The following is a 13050-nucleotide window of genomic DNA, read 5'->3' as shown; positions in this document are numbered from 1 at the left end:
ATGAGCTGATTTGTTCCTCTCCACCTCCACTTTATGATATTTAAATCCTGCCCATGCTTTAATTCGGCCTAATGGACCAATCTCACAGAAAGCAAGATCGAAAACACACCTTTGTCTCAGTTTTACAGTTCTGGGATTTCTCTAAGAATCACTTAGACGAACCCCCCCCAACACACACACACACACACACTAAAGCCATTACATAGCTTCCTCTCTCCTCCTCCTCCCTCCCTCCTCCTGTGTCACTCTCCTGCTCTCTCCCTCTCTGGCTGAACACACGCGCACTCTCTTCCCTACCTCGCAGACGCTTGGGTGCCGTCGCCGCTGCATCCTACCGCTCACTGTTGAACCGCCTCTTTCTCTCGACTCTTTTTCTCCACACAAACAAACCGGCATTTCACGGTTTGGCGGCCGGGAAAGTGTCCGCCATACGAGGCAAACCACAACAATGACCCGGTCCTGACTAAAATTGAATAGATTAGCCAATCTATTCTGAGCTCTAATGAGATTAGAGGGTCAGCGCGGGCATGGGTCGCGGCGGCGTGGCACTTTTCCTTGAACTCCTCCGGGAACGTCCTCCCTATCAGCGGTGTTTCCAGCGTGGAAATGGCGTTTTTGACACCGAGGATGCCACGGATGACGCGACAGGACAATAACAGACATTTGAATGCACGCTCACCTGTGCCGCTTTGGTGGCGCGCGGATTCCTAGAAGTAGCAGCACCAGCAGCAGTAGTTGTAGTAAAAGTAGCAGCAGAAGCGGCAGCAGGAGTTGCAGGAGAAGATGAAGTACCAGAAATATATAACGGTGATGCAGATGGCCATGGGAGTGACAGCCTCCAACAAAGACTGCCTCCCCGCGAAGAGACAGCTGTGGTGAGTATGGACAAAGAGGAGAAGGAGGAGGAGGTGCGCGCTTTGGTTCGGAGCGTGTGTTGGTGCGCGTGGAGCGTGGGGGAAAACAGGTTTGAAATGAGCCTCTGGGCTTTGTTGTCTTGTTTGAGAAGCTCCAGTCGCGCTTTTCTGCTATGTCTGCTGTGAAGTTGAAGCTCAGCAGCTGCTGGCGGAAGCGACTACCTCCATCCGCCTCTGTGTCGCTCTGCCTTCAACGACAGTTTGATGTGCGCGCCGGTGACATCGACACCCAGCAGGTATTTAGGCGGGGAGGAGGAGGAGAGGGGTGGACAGTGCGCGCTCGCCCCTTCTCTGTGTTCCTCCTGGTGGTCTCTGAGTGTTATGATCCGCTGGTGAGGCTTTCACGAAACAGAGCAGGTGGATTTACAGGAACAGCGAAACGACGCGGACACACACCGCTTTCTTCTTTCACCCGCACGCGCTCGGCGATTTCAGTTTTCCGAGCAGCTCTCTGGTCTCGCGTCTATTTCTGCGATAGTAAAAAAACCCAAAACCGCTCATCTCTTATTTAGCAGCTTCTTGCCACCTGGATTTGTGTAGGAGCGGTGCTTGTGTTTAACTGTCATTGGCTGATCACGTCTCCGTGCGTTTCCATTTAAATATGTCCACCTAGTTTAATACACGTCCACGTTTGATACCATTTATCCGTTCCCTGGTGTTTCGGGATGAATCAGCAAAACGTAACAGGCAAAAGACTTCTAAAAAACACTTTTTTAGAAAGCTGTCTCTACATCTCACCTCTGTTGCAATTAATTCCCTATCGCTTTCCTTCTTTCCAAAAGTTCCCAGGTTGCTTTAATACTGTAAGATTGCTTTTTTGAAACAAAACGAAACAAAATCTATCTTCTCTGCTTCTGGCTTTCACAGCTACACGACAAGATGACAGCAAACCTAAGATATTTTGAAGGAATTATGTCAACATTTATAAACTCCAGATATATTTTTACATCACAAAACTATTAAAATTTACCTGAAAAAAAGTTTGATAATGCTGCACTGTGCTTCTCTTCAAAGATGATTTAACTATGATACCAATGACAAACTGACCTATTTCTTTGTGCACTCGATGAATTGATTAGTTGGTGTCAGGGAGCAAGATGCTACTGCCGTAACCTTAGCTGGCTTCTGACAACCTGTCAGAGGCTGTTATACTGTGATACACTGGGAATGTGGATGCACTGTAGGGCATAATAAAGGAAACTGTGAAGAACGCTTCTTTTACTAATTGAAATAAGGAGCATTATAAAGAAGAAAAGGAACAAAAAAAAAAAACGTGACACAGCAGAGTAGTGTTCAGTCTAATTATAGGATCTTATCACAATGAGCAGATTCAGTCTTTCTTCTACTGTAATCCACGCAGATAACATTAAGCATGCAGCACAATCCTTACAGATTTGCACTGCTTTACACTGAGAAGACAAACTCTGGTTCCTTGCGTAGGATGTGCAAGGCTTTGAGGGGGTCCATCTTACATGTGGGAGCAAATGGGTCCATTACTTTGAATCAGAAATGATCTCACATGGGAGAAAGGATAGGTTTTCTCCTCTCCAACCACTGTCAAACGTGTAGGACAGCGCACAGCGGCAACTTGGTTTTGACACTTCTCCCTTAAGAGAGGCGCGGTGGTATGTCCGGGGCCATCACATCACGGTGGGGGAAGGGACACAGCCATTGCCATTAAAAGTGGATTACTGTATCGCCTCCGACAGCCACTTTAACGGAGCGTAGCTGAGCCAGCGTGTAGCTACAGTGTGTGTTTCATGGAGTCACCCTTGGATTCACTTGCCTGCCATTTCCGTCTTTATTCAGTGAAGTCAGAGTCCAGAGTCAGTAGGCTCACGTGCACATAAGTAACTAAAATGTAAGGCCTGACTTTAGGTTGGAATACCGAAGCAATGACCCAAGTTTAGGTGATCAACGTGCATCATAGAAGTTTAATCCTGATGTGTTTCAACTGGTGATCTAATAGAAGTTGACAAGTCGTAGTTTCAACTTCAATCTGTTTTATTTAACTGCTTTCATATTTAGAAGTAGTTACTTTCTTAATTTCAGTCCTCCAGAGGGAAAAATGCATTGCTTTACATTCACCTTACTCTTTGACTTGTGCACAAGAAAGGAATTTAAACACCCAAAGAAGCCAGGCTGAACAGTTTGTATCTTCATAACTAAATGAAATGTCAGCGTCTTTTCAAAGGTTGAGTGAGTCGTCTGGTTTCCTTCCATTCACAACGCAGGAATAAGCTGCTGCTGGAGGACCTAGCTCATATATGATTTATATCAGACTCACTTGCACTCAGGTAATGGGAGATGTTGTTCCTTAACGAGCGTAAGAACAGGAAGAGACTGGCCGTGATGTCGCAATCAGAGACCACGAAAATGTCTGAAATTCAGCGAGCTGCAGCGATAACATCCCAAATAACTGCTGCCAGTATTTGGGATGTGCAGTACTGTCGTGGTTGTGACAGTTGTGTGAGTAATTTTGACTGATGTATAATTATTTTGTATAATATTGAGATCACAAATATTTGTCAGGATTCTTCGATTTTAGTGGCAAAAATTGTTTTATGTAAGCAGAACATGTGTACATCTTCACGTATTATGAGATTATTAGAATATTAAAGGTAGGGTCTTTCACTCCATTCCTTGCACCTGCATGATGGATAATATTAGTAGTAGCTGTGAGATCTCTTTATTTTACTCCTGTGACAGGTTTTGTCTCTTTGGAAAACAAACTGCGTGAGGGGATAACATGTCTTTTGCACGGTGTGACCCTTGTTTTTATTGACATGTGAGCTGATGATTAATGTTAGCATTGCACAATTTTTCTTTGACTTCATGCATTAATTATACTGCAGTTTTTGGTGTTTTATTTCAGACAGCTGAAGATGCTTTGTTGCTTTGCAGTGCAGACACACACCACTCTTTGCAGATTTTCTTCACTTGCACTAAATCCAAAGTATTTCCAAACAACGGACGGTGATCTGCTTTGAGAAATTAGATTTTTGTCCCAAACATTTGATTGTTGTTGTATCTGTCTTTGAATGTAGTATTACTTACTAGTCCAGGTAACTTCACGGTATGTGGTGCAGAGAATGGTTGGTTACTTTGTAACCTTGGTTCTCCGAGTGAGAGACTATCTCTCCAACTTCATGCTGGAGAACAAAATTGTTTAGTGTTACCTTTACAACTATAGCTTAGCGATCAACTGTTGATCACTGACAGATGGTATGTATGCGAGCCAGTCTCTTTACATGCAGAATGGCTTTCTCTCTGCAGAGGAAACAGGAGGAAAGAATTGAAATAAAACTTTTTTCCACAGTCATATAAGCAACAAATATGAAGAGGCGGCTACGCAGAGGCCCAAAACACTCGACCCCCAGCGATTAATAAACGACTCGAGGCCATCGATCACGCTTAAAGAGCAGCTAATTGCACTGACACAATAACAAATCACAAAATAATGAACTTTATGTACCTCAGCTGATTTACATCAGATGCTACATTTGCATTTCGCCGTTTTTGTCACTTTGTTTTGTACCTGCGGCAGGAAGAATGAGATTTAAATAATGTGGAAAACAACAGCAGCATCTCACGTGTTTGTGTTTATGAAGCGTGTGTATTTAAAGAGCTCATTAAGAGCTTGTTATGTTTCCATTCCTGTGTTGTAATTGGTCTTTCATGACACAGTGGACATAAGGGCTAACACTGAAAACAGGCGAGGGAAAACAAACATAAAAGACACCAAGTTCAGAGCGGAGTACTGTTTTGCTCCAAGTGCCAGATCAATCGAGCTTTATCACTGGCTTTATTCTTAATTGAATTACGACCTTAATATCAGATTACTTGGTTAAGGTGGTTAGCTGTAGTAATCTGAGCATTGTCTTACTCTTCTTATAATAAGATAAACGCAGTGAACCTCGAGCCACAGTACAGCCCCCCACCACCACAGTACAAAACAAGCCAGCACGTTGTTATTAAACAAAACACATGGCGTCCTGTGATAGCCAGGACACTGTAATTACTTTGTGATCATCCACATATGACAATTAGCCCAATGACGACTGTCTAATTTGTAGGCAGCTTTCCATAATATGTGGGTGTATCGCTGTGTATTGTGTGCCAGATGCCTGCTCAGCTTCCCTCCACGGTCACAGCTCCGCCTGGTGTTCTCAGTCCACCTGCCTAATGATGCATAAAGTCAGCGTCTCCTCTTCCCCCCGCCCCGTGCCACGAACACACACATGCAGGCGCCTTCTCTGCCCTCTGATTTGCCTCTCCACACTTCCTCCCTCCTCCACATTTAACAACTCCTGTCTGCCTCCCCCCCTACTCTCCACTCCTAGTCCCACTCACGGAGTCTACGATGCATAATCTCACACAAACTGACAACCCCTTGCATTAGTTACCTCGGCGGGAGCCCAAGTTTATGGTGGCCCTGCCATGATAATCAGTACTTTTCTAAAAACAACATGCTGACATACTATTTTTTTCACACCTACACTCAGTAAGTCTGATCTTATAAACACGAGTCATGGCTTTAATCTTTGAACATACTACTCTTACTCTACAGCCTTCACGTCCCTCGTATAGTAAGTATGAGGGTTCACACACGTGTTTGTGTGTCTGAGTGTGTGTGAGTGAGTATTCAGTGTTTCTGTCCATTAGGAACTCGCATGTTCTTACTTTGGCAGAACGGTTGTAATCGCCTCTCAGATGGTTTATGCCACTAAAGGGAACAGATTACACAGGGTTTATTGACTCGTGGCTCACCCCCCTTACCCCCTCCCACTCTCCGAGCATCCCGTGGGTGTGTGGTTGTTGCTGTCGCTGTGTGTGAGTGTGTTTGTTTGTGTCTGGGTTAGGCCCTTTAGTGATAACTTTTCTGGTCTCATTTAAATGCTGCTAACTGAGGAAAAACCGTTATTTTTTCGTAGTATTGGCTTTGTTGGATGTGGTCACAATGGGAAATGAGTTTATATATACGCTGCACTTTATTCAGATGTGTTTTTGCACTTCAAATTGTGCAAAAAAATTACTATTTCTATCTTTGCATTAAGGCTCAGTGTAAATGTGCCACTGAGCTCAGTTCTGACTGCAAAAACATCCACTGGTCAATGCAGAAACGATGTCATCACATAACAGGTCTGTCTGAGCAACTTGGATTCAGTTGTTTACGAAACTGTCGACATCGTCTGCAGCACATGTAGCAACGTATCAGAGCTGAGCAGGTGGTGGCAACGCATATTTGTGTGTATAAAGGATGTATGGAGCTAATACAGAGTATGCTATTTAGTAGCTGTTTTAAAGCCTTGACCTTTTGGGCCATCTCAATGTTTGACTGATGAATATTAAAGCTTTCCTTATTTATTAGCATTTTGTATTGTAATGGGTATAAAAGTGTAGAAGATGAGTATCAGTTTGTATTAAATAAGACTTTAAATTAGTGCCAGAGGCCATAAATGCATCAACAAAGTGTTCACAAAGTTGATTTTTGAGGCTTTTTTTGGGTTGATGTTTTTTTCCCTCACAGAGATTTAGTATTTTTGAAATCAGAAGAGTCGCTTACCGCTGGCCAATATAAATAATGCACATTTAAGGTTAATGATAATTAAATGACCCCCGATGAGCAAGCAATTAGCGACAGTGAGAGGGAAAAACTCCCTTGGAACAAGAAGAAACCTCTGACTGAACAGCCATGACCGACTGGGAGTGAGGGGAGGGAGACTAACTGAGATGAACTGAATAAGAACATATGATGCACAAACTACTTTACACAGTAAACATAAAGCCAGTGTAATAAAGTCTTTATAACACGGTATGCTGGAAAATTCTTAAAAAACAAAACTCTGAAAAAGTAGCGTTCATAACAGAACAGCAAGATGCAAGATGCATATGTGGTTTAGTTTTTCTCTCCACGCAACTTGCCGTAGGTCACTGAAAAACTCAATTGATGATGTTATTGCTGCTGATTAGTTACTGAAATTTGCCTCTGCAGCTGCATCCTCCTTTTAACATAGTTGCAACCCAGCGCATGTCTGCGTTCATGTAATGTTGAGTCTAAATAGGCGTCTGGTAATCGCTGCTTAAAGAGCCTGCTGGCGGCAGTGATGCTAGCAGAAGCCTATCAGAGACTCATCGTCTCCAGTCAGAGTCAGGAATGACTTTAAGAATCTGTGAGTCACACGTTCGAGGCCTCTGGTGACTCCCGACTGTCACAATGGCTCACTGGGGGGCCGACAAGATGGGATCCATCACTGCTGCCCCACAAACAGAGAAGGACACAGCAGAGGGGATCTACTTAAATTTGACAGAGATCCGAGTGTTTTTTTTAGGATGTTATATTTGTACACGGCCCTGCCTGTCAACATTTTTATTTTACGTAGTTGAATAGTCATTCAGCAGCACGAGGGAGTGATTTAAAACACTTATAAGACTGATTTGGGTTTCAAAGATCAGAGTGTAATGATTTAACAATATTGATGCATGCAAACAGAAAATTTTGTTTGAAAAGCTGGACAGATATGAGGATGCACACACTGAACGGCTGCTCATCTATCACCACTAAATAGCAACAAATGCCAGGTTTAATTAGTCACTTCCTTTAACGTAACCACCTCAGTGATAAGAGAGATCGTCTGACAGCTGATAGCTACTAAACATAGTGTTCAAAACAATTTAATATCAGTTGACAATAAGTTTGCCGAAAGAGCTGCAGTCGGTGGGTGAGGTGCTGATCATGCACACATTTGCACATGCAGAGTGGCCTGCAGCTTTCCAAACATGATGTATCAAGGGAGGTTCCCTGCTGAGACTTCACTGCGTTTGACTGATGTCAAAGTTTAACGGTAAACAACTTCTAGCCAAAGTGTGAAGACTGCTTAGCTTGACCAAGCTATTTCAAATTGACACTGCACTTCCTTGGGTCTGCAGAAATACATCGTCCAAAGCAGTGAGTGGATTGGATTAATCGCACATACAGTCCTTTATTTATTAGACAGATGATATAATACCTGTAATCTGTGGAGAATGTATAATGTTGTTTGATACTGCCGCAAAACAGGTTGATATGTGTCCTTACCCACAGGACCATCTTAGCGATTACACAATTCTCCTTATGATCTATTTCAGATTAAAAAAAATAAAAAATAACTCGTGCATAGAAACAGACCTAGCAATTAACTAGTTTATGACTACACAACAAATGCAACCACACTGGGATAGTACTTAAAAGATTAACAGCTGTCAGTAAACATTAGATACTTGCTGACAGCTGTTAAACATTTTAAATGGCTTTGGTTTTCGGTCTTCTGTGAAACACATATGTTGGGAATAAGTGTGATCCTGCTTGCAGCCATGGGTGGTAATAGTGTCATGATAAAAGCATTAGTGTTCCACTGGTACAGGTTAATTTAATTTAAGAAAGTTTTATGTCCTTAAAGGTTGACTTTGACAGAATACTGAGGTAAAACAGGTTTTGGGTATATATGATGTGCAGATTCTGAGCAGAAGTAATTTATGATGCCTAAGCATGCAAAATCATTACTCAGTCCACATTAACTATATGCTGCATTTAAACAGTTTATCTTATTTTAGCATTTTCTTGCTAACGTTTGGTTTTACCGTGACTTGTCTTCACTACAGATTTATGCTCATACCTGCATGGTTCAGTACTGTGCAAAGGGATTGAGTTACCCCTAATTCCTTTATATTTTGCTAGGAAACTGGGAAATAGTCGATTTAGTTAAACGTGTTTATATAAAGAAGTATTGAAATATAGTATTGATGCAAAAACTGTTCAATTCTAATTGCTTTTCTTGGCATTTCTTTATTAAAAGAAAGCTTTTCTTTGGATGTTGGCTCCCATTTGTTCTGTTTTCAGTCAAGATGATCCCACACTGTTTCAGTAATGTTGAGACCTAGGTTCTGGGGAGGCCTATCCATTGTTCCATTGTGTGTGTTTTTTATCCACATGTGCTCTTACTTACTGCATTATTTTGAAGGTGCTGCCAATCAGATGCCTTCCAGAAGCGATACTGTAGCATCCACTGTGGATGAAAATTGGATGGTGTCTCTGTCTCTGTGTTCATAATTTCATCACTTTTAACAAGATGCTCAACTCCACTGGCTTAAATATAGCCCCAAACCATAACAGTCTCCTCCTTAGACCTGCCACTGTTTTGTCCTTTATTTTTTCAGTTTACTTAATTTTTTAAGGACAAACTGAAAACTGTGTTGAAGGTCCTCTCTTACATTTTCAGATTATAACTCTTTAGGAATCACCAAAAATACTATTTCATGTCTGTCAAACCTTGTTACCTTTAGCATATTTTGTATATTCAACTAAAGAAATCTGGTCTTTAAATCTGACGTCATTAGCCATTTCCGGGTCCAAACTCCGCTTCAGGTCCCAAAGTAAAACGAACACTGCAGCATCACTGAGAGTTAAAAACTGTCTAAATTCTTTCATTTTTAGTAAAATGATCAGCGTTCTGCTCTACCAGGTGTAACAATTAAGTTTAACACCCAGGCATCCATAAAAACAGAATTTATTAAATTTAATGGAGAAGTTAAGTTAGCAGGAAGTTAGCTCGCTAGTTCCCACCTAAACATGATAAAGCATGTTCTGACTGAGGGATTTCTGAAAAATTAAAACGTACAGCTCTGCTATCACTTCCAACATAAATGAAGACAGAAAACTAAACAGCATTGACGCTTGTAAGGTTACTGAAGTTGGGCTAGCTGGTATATAATGATGTGCTACATGGTGGCTAGCTACAAAGCTATGGTTAGCATAATATAAACACAGTGAAGCTGGGGGATGAACGCTAACTTTTTTCCACTCAATAAAAGTTAGCATGAGGATTCCCAATGGTTAGGGACAAATGCAATCGCATGGCAGGATGCTGTAAACGGACCAAACTTCAGTCAGGAGAACAACTGAGATAATCCATTTGTTGTCCAATGTCCAATAAAACACCTTCAGAAGCCCACTTTAAAAAGTTACAAGAAAGTCTGGCTCCTTGACAGCAAAAGATAAATTAAGAGAGATGAAATTTAAAACATTTGTAGAGTTCTGTACAAGTGCTTTGAAGTTGTGTTTGTGTAATTTTGGAACAGCACTTTTTGAAATCAGCTGCTGACCTTGCTGTCACCCTCCTCTCCGCAGGGGTCAGACAACACTCAGACATGACCGTTGTCTCGCCTTGTTTGATACATGTCTATATGACTAATCTGGTCCGTCCATCTGTCAGGCCTGTCTGGCCTAATCAGAGTCTTGATCCTGCTGCAGATTTTCATTCCCGCTCGTTTCTGCCCAGGTGGCTTTCAAATGGCTTACAGGCTCCAGCTTTCAAAGATGTTTCCTTTATTTCTTTTGCTTTTAGACACCCAGTTAGTCATATGTTTCATTCCTCTGTTTGGGGACATCAGTGGGGTTTTCTAGATCAAGTAGGATGTGTCATGTACCTCTTGTCGCCACTTGTCCCATGTAGCAGGAGGGGCACCCAAGAGCAAAGTGATGCATGTTCATCGGCCACCATCACTTCGAGCTGAACAGTCAGGCATTATGAAGCAGTCAGGGCGACCTCTGAGCCATATGCTGACTGTGTCCCTCTGTGCTTTGTCCCTTTGCATTATGGTCATTCTCCTTCCTTTTTTCCTTTGTCCTCTTTCCACCAACTCTGCCTCTCAGCACCATGTTCCTTTATGCTTTGCTCACCTGTCTCCTTTATTCCCTGGTTTCTCTTTTTGTTCTCAATTTATTTCCCCCACCTGTGCAATGGGAGCAAATGGTAAGTGTTTGTGTTTATATGGAAAGTAAAATGCTGGCTAGGTAAAAGCTTCTTTGAAAAGGTCTAGGAATATAAATGGAAAGAGAAAGTCACTGGAGCTATTTTGGACGCGCCGCTGCTGCCTGATGAGCTGGAAGATATGAACAAAGACAAATCCCAGGGTGGAGAGGCATCCCAGGACTCTATTTAACATTCTGGTTAGAGCACAGTCTATTGTTATTGGACATGAGCTAAAAACATAGATAAGGGTCAAAAATAGTAAGACACCTGCCTGTAGTTGTAGAAAGATCTGACACCAATGTTAACTTCTAAGTGCTCTCCAACTCCTCAGAGGAATTCTCCCAAAACTCAGACTTCACCTCGTTAACACACATGAAGGAGGTTAGAGTTTAATTTAAAAATTGTCCTCTGCAAACATTTTTGAATATTAAATGTTTAGATTCATATTCATCGCATAAAACAACAGTCAAAAAACAAACTACCTTGGCAGCAGTTGGAAATTTTTCTAGTCTTCTGCTAACTAAATTTCATGGCAGACCGTTGCTATAGTTGCTGCCACTCGGCAACATCATTGTTCGGTGTTTAGAGCTGGCAGCAGCAGCAGGGTGGTGGAATAAGTCTTATGACTCCCATAATTTCTTTTAAGATGTTTACTTAAATAAAAAAAAAGGCCACAGTACTTGAGTCCATGAAAATGAAAATTTACCCAAGTGGGGAAGAAACAAAGGGAACAAACTGAGGGACAGAACAATAATACTCTAATGAAGGCATAATCCAGCAGTGGGCAACAAGCTGTTGAACAAAAGGGTAGAACAGAGTTCTCGATGGACATGAAACAAAATGAAAGTAAAGTGATCTTACCAAATAAAACAGGAAATAAAACTGCCTCACTTAGTATATCTGTCTCAAATAAAACACAGCTAGCTGTGCACATACTGGAAACAGAGATTTTAGTGTTGGATTGGGATTATCAGGCCAGCTGGAGTTGTTTTCCAGGCTCTGAACACAGCATGAACTGCTAAATACTGAAGCTCACAGTTCAACATGCTTCCACACCAAGAAAACCCACAACCCATGTAGACTTAGTGCCTGAAAGAAATCAGTTGGTAACTATAAAATCACCAATGGCAACTGCATCGGCACTGACAGTGCACTCTTTTCTAACTTTTCTAATGTTGTGATCATGTGTAGTTTCTACTTAAAATTGTTTGGTGACTACTTTTATGTTATATAGCGAAAATGATATGTACAAGTGTACAGCTCTCCACATTCAGTGCTCCACCAGGTACATGTTCCTATACTTGGTAATGTGAATGCACTTATGCAGAAGTTTGAGATCATGTGTAGTTTCTACTAAGCCTACTGAATAGTTATTTTCTTGAGGGTGTTTGTTTCAAATGAAAGTTTGTCAAAAACTAACTTTTTTGCTTCTTTTGTTCTGCTGATGTTCTTCTGGTGTCCTAGCAACAATGGTGCCTGTATACAGTATTATTTGAGATACTATTATCTTTTTCATATCTAACTCTTCACACACCGAACACGTAACTTTGTGCAAATTTTATGAGCATTAAAAATACTTGTCAGACTCACCTGTTCTTAATGCAGCCGCTCACACCAACCGCAGGTGTGATAATTTGGCAAGACAAAGTTGCAGCATTTATTCTTTTAGAATCAAGTTCAGTTTTTCAGATTTTCAAATGCATTCGGCAACAAGACACTCAAAACATGCCCTGGTGCTGAATATGCAAGGATATCTACAATGCAAAATAATACTATTTTACCTCAGACACACAGCTGGGTCAGATGTGGTTAGGTCTATTAACAATACTGCCCCACTGACATCCTTAAATATACACAATAGCGGTTGTGATATATCTTCAACTCCTGGATCAAAGCATGAAATTCTCCTTGCTGCTGCCTTCTCCTGAGAATTGGATTAACCCAGAATCTCAGTTTTTTCTTAATTTAAGCTTGCAGCTTTCAGAGAGCAGCATTTATAAGTCTGAGTAATACAAGGGCAATTTCCATCCTTTTCCAAAGAGCAGCTCTCATTGACAATAAACTTTTTACCTTGGTGTGCAGCATTATAGTATATTGTAGTGGTTCAGCAGAAATAGTCAGAAATAAGTACAAAAGCAGGCTGGAAATTATAAGTAAAAGTATAAAAATAACTACTTAACACTAAGATGACAAAAAATAAAGTAACTTAACCTTGTAACTAGAGATGGCAGGATACCACTTTTTTATGTCCGATACCGATACCGATATCATAAATTTGGATATCTGCCGATACCGATATGAATCCGATATAGTGTTTTTTAATCAACAAAACTGTTTGTTTTTTT

General features: G+C 41.3%; 1 protein-coding gene across 2 annotated transcripts in view; it reads left to right on the top strand.

The window, feature by feature from the left end:
- Window positions 1-281: 281 nt before the first annotated feature.
- tjp1a (tight junction protein 1a) overlaps window positions 282-13050 on the top strand; it is a 100704-nt gene continuing 87935 nt past the window's right edge. The window contains exon 1 of one of the 2 annotated variants that reach the window (XM_005724289.2): window positions 282-875. In XM_005724289.2, coding sequence (XP_005724346.1) covers window positions 784-875 — 92 coding nt within the window. In that variant the 5' untranslated portion in view covers window positions 282-783. The remainder of the gene's footprint in view (window positions 876-13050) is intronic. The other variant, XM_005724288.2, reaches the window with a different exon arrangement.

Source organism: Pundamilia nyererei, unplaced genomic scaffold, assembly GCF_000239375.1.
Source record: "Pundamilia nyererei isolate P.nyererei 1_Seehausen unplaced genomic scaffold, PunNye1.0 scaffold00011, whole genome shotgun sequence".
NCBI classification, from domain to species: Eukaryota; Metazoa; Chordata; class Actinopteri; order Cichliformes; family Cichlidae; genus Pundamilia; species Pundamilia nyererei.
This window is presented reverse-complemented; position numbering and strand designations above follow the sequence as displayed.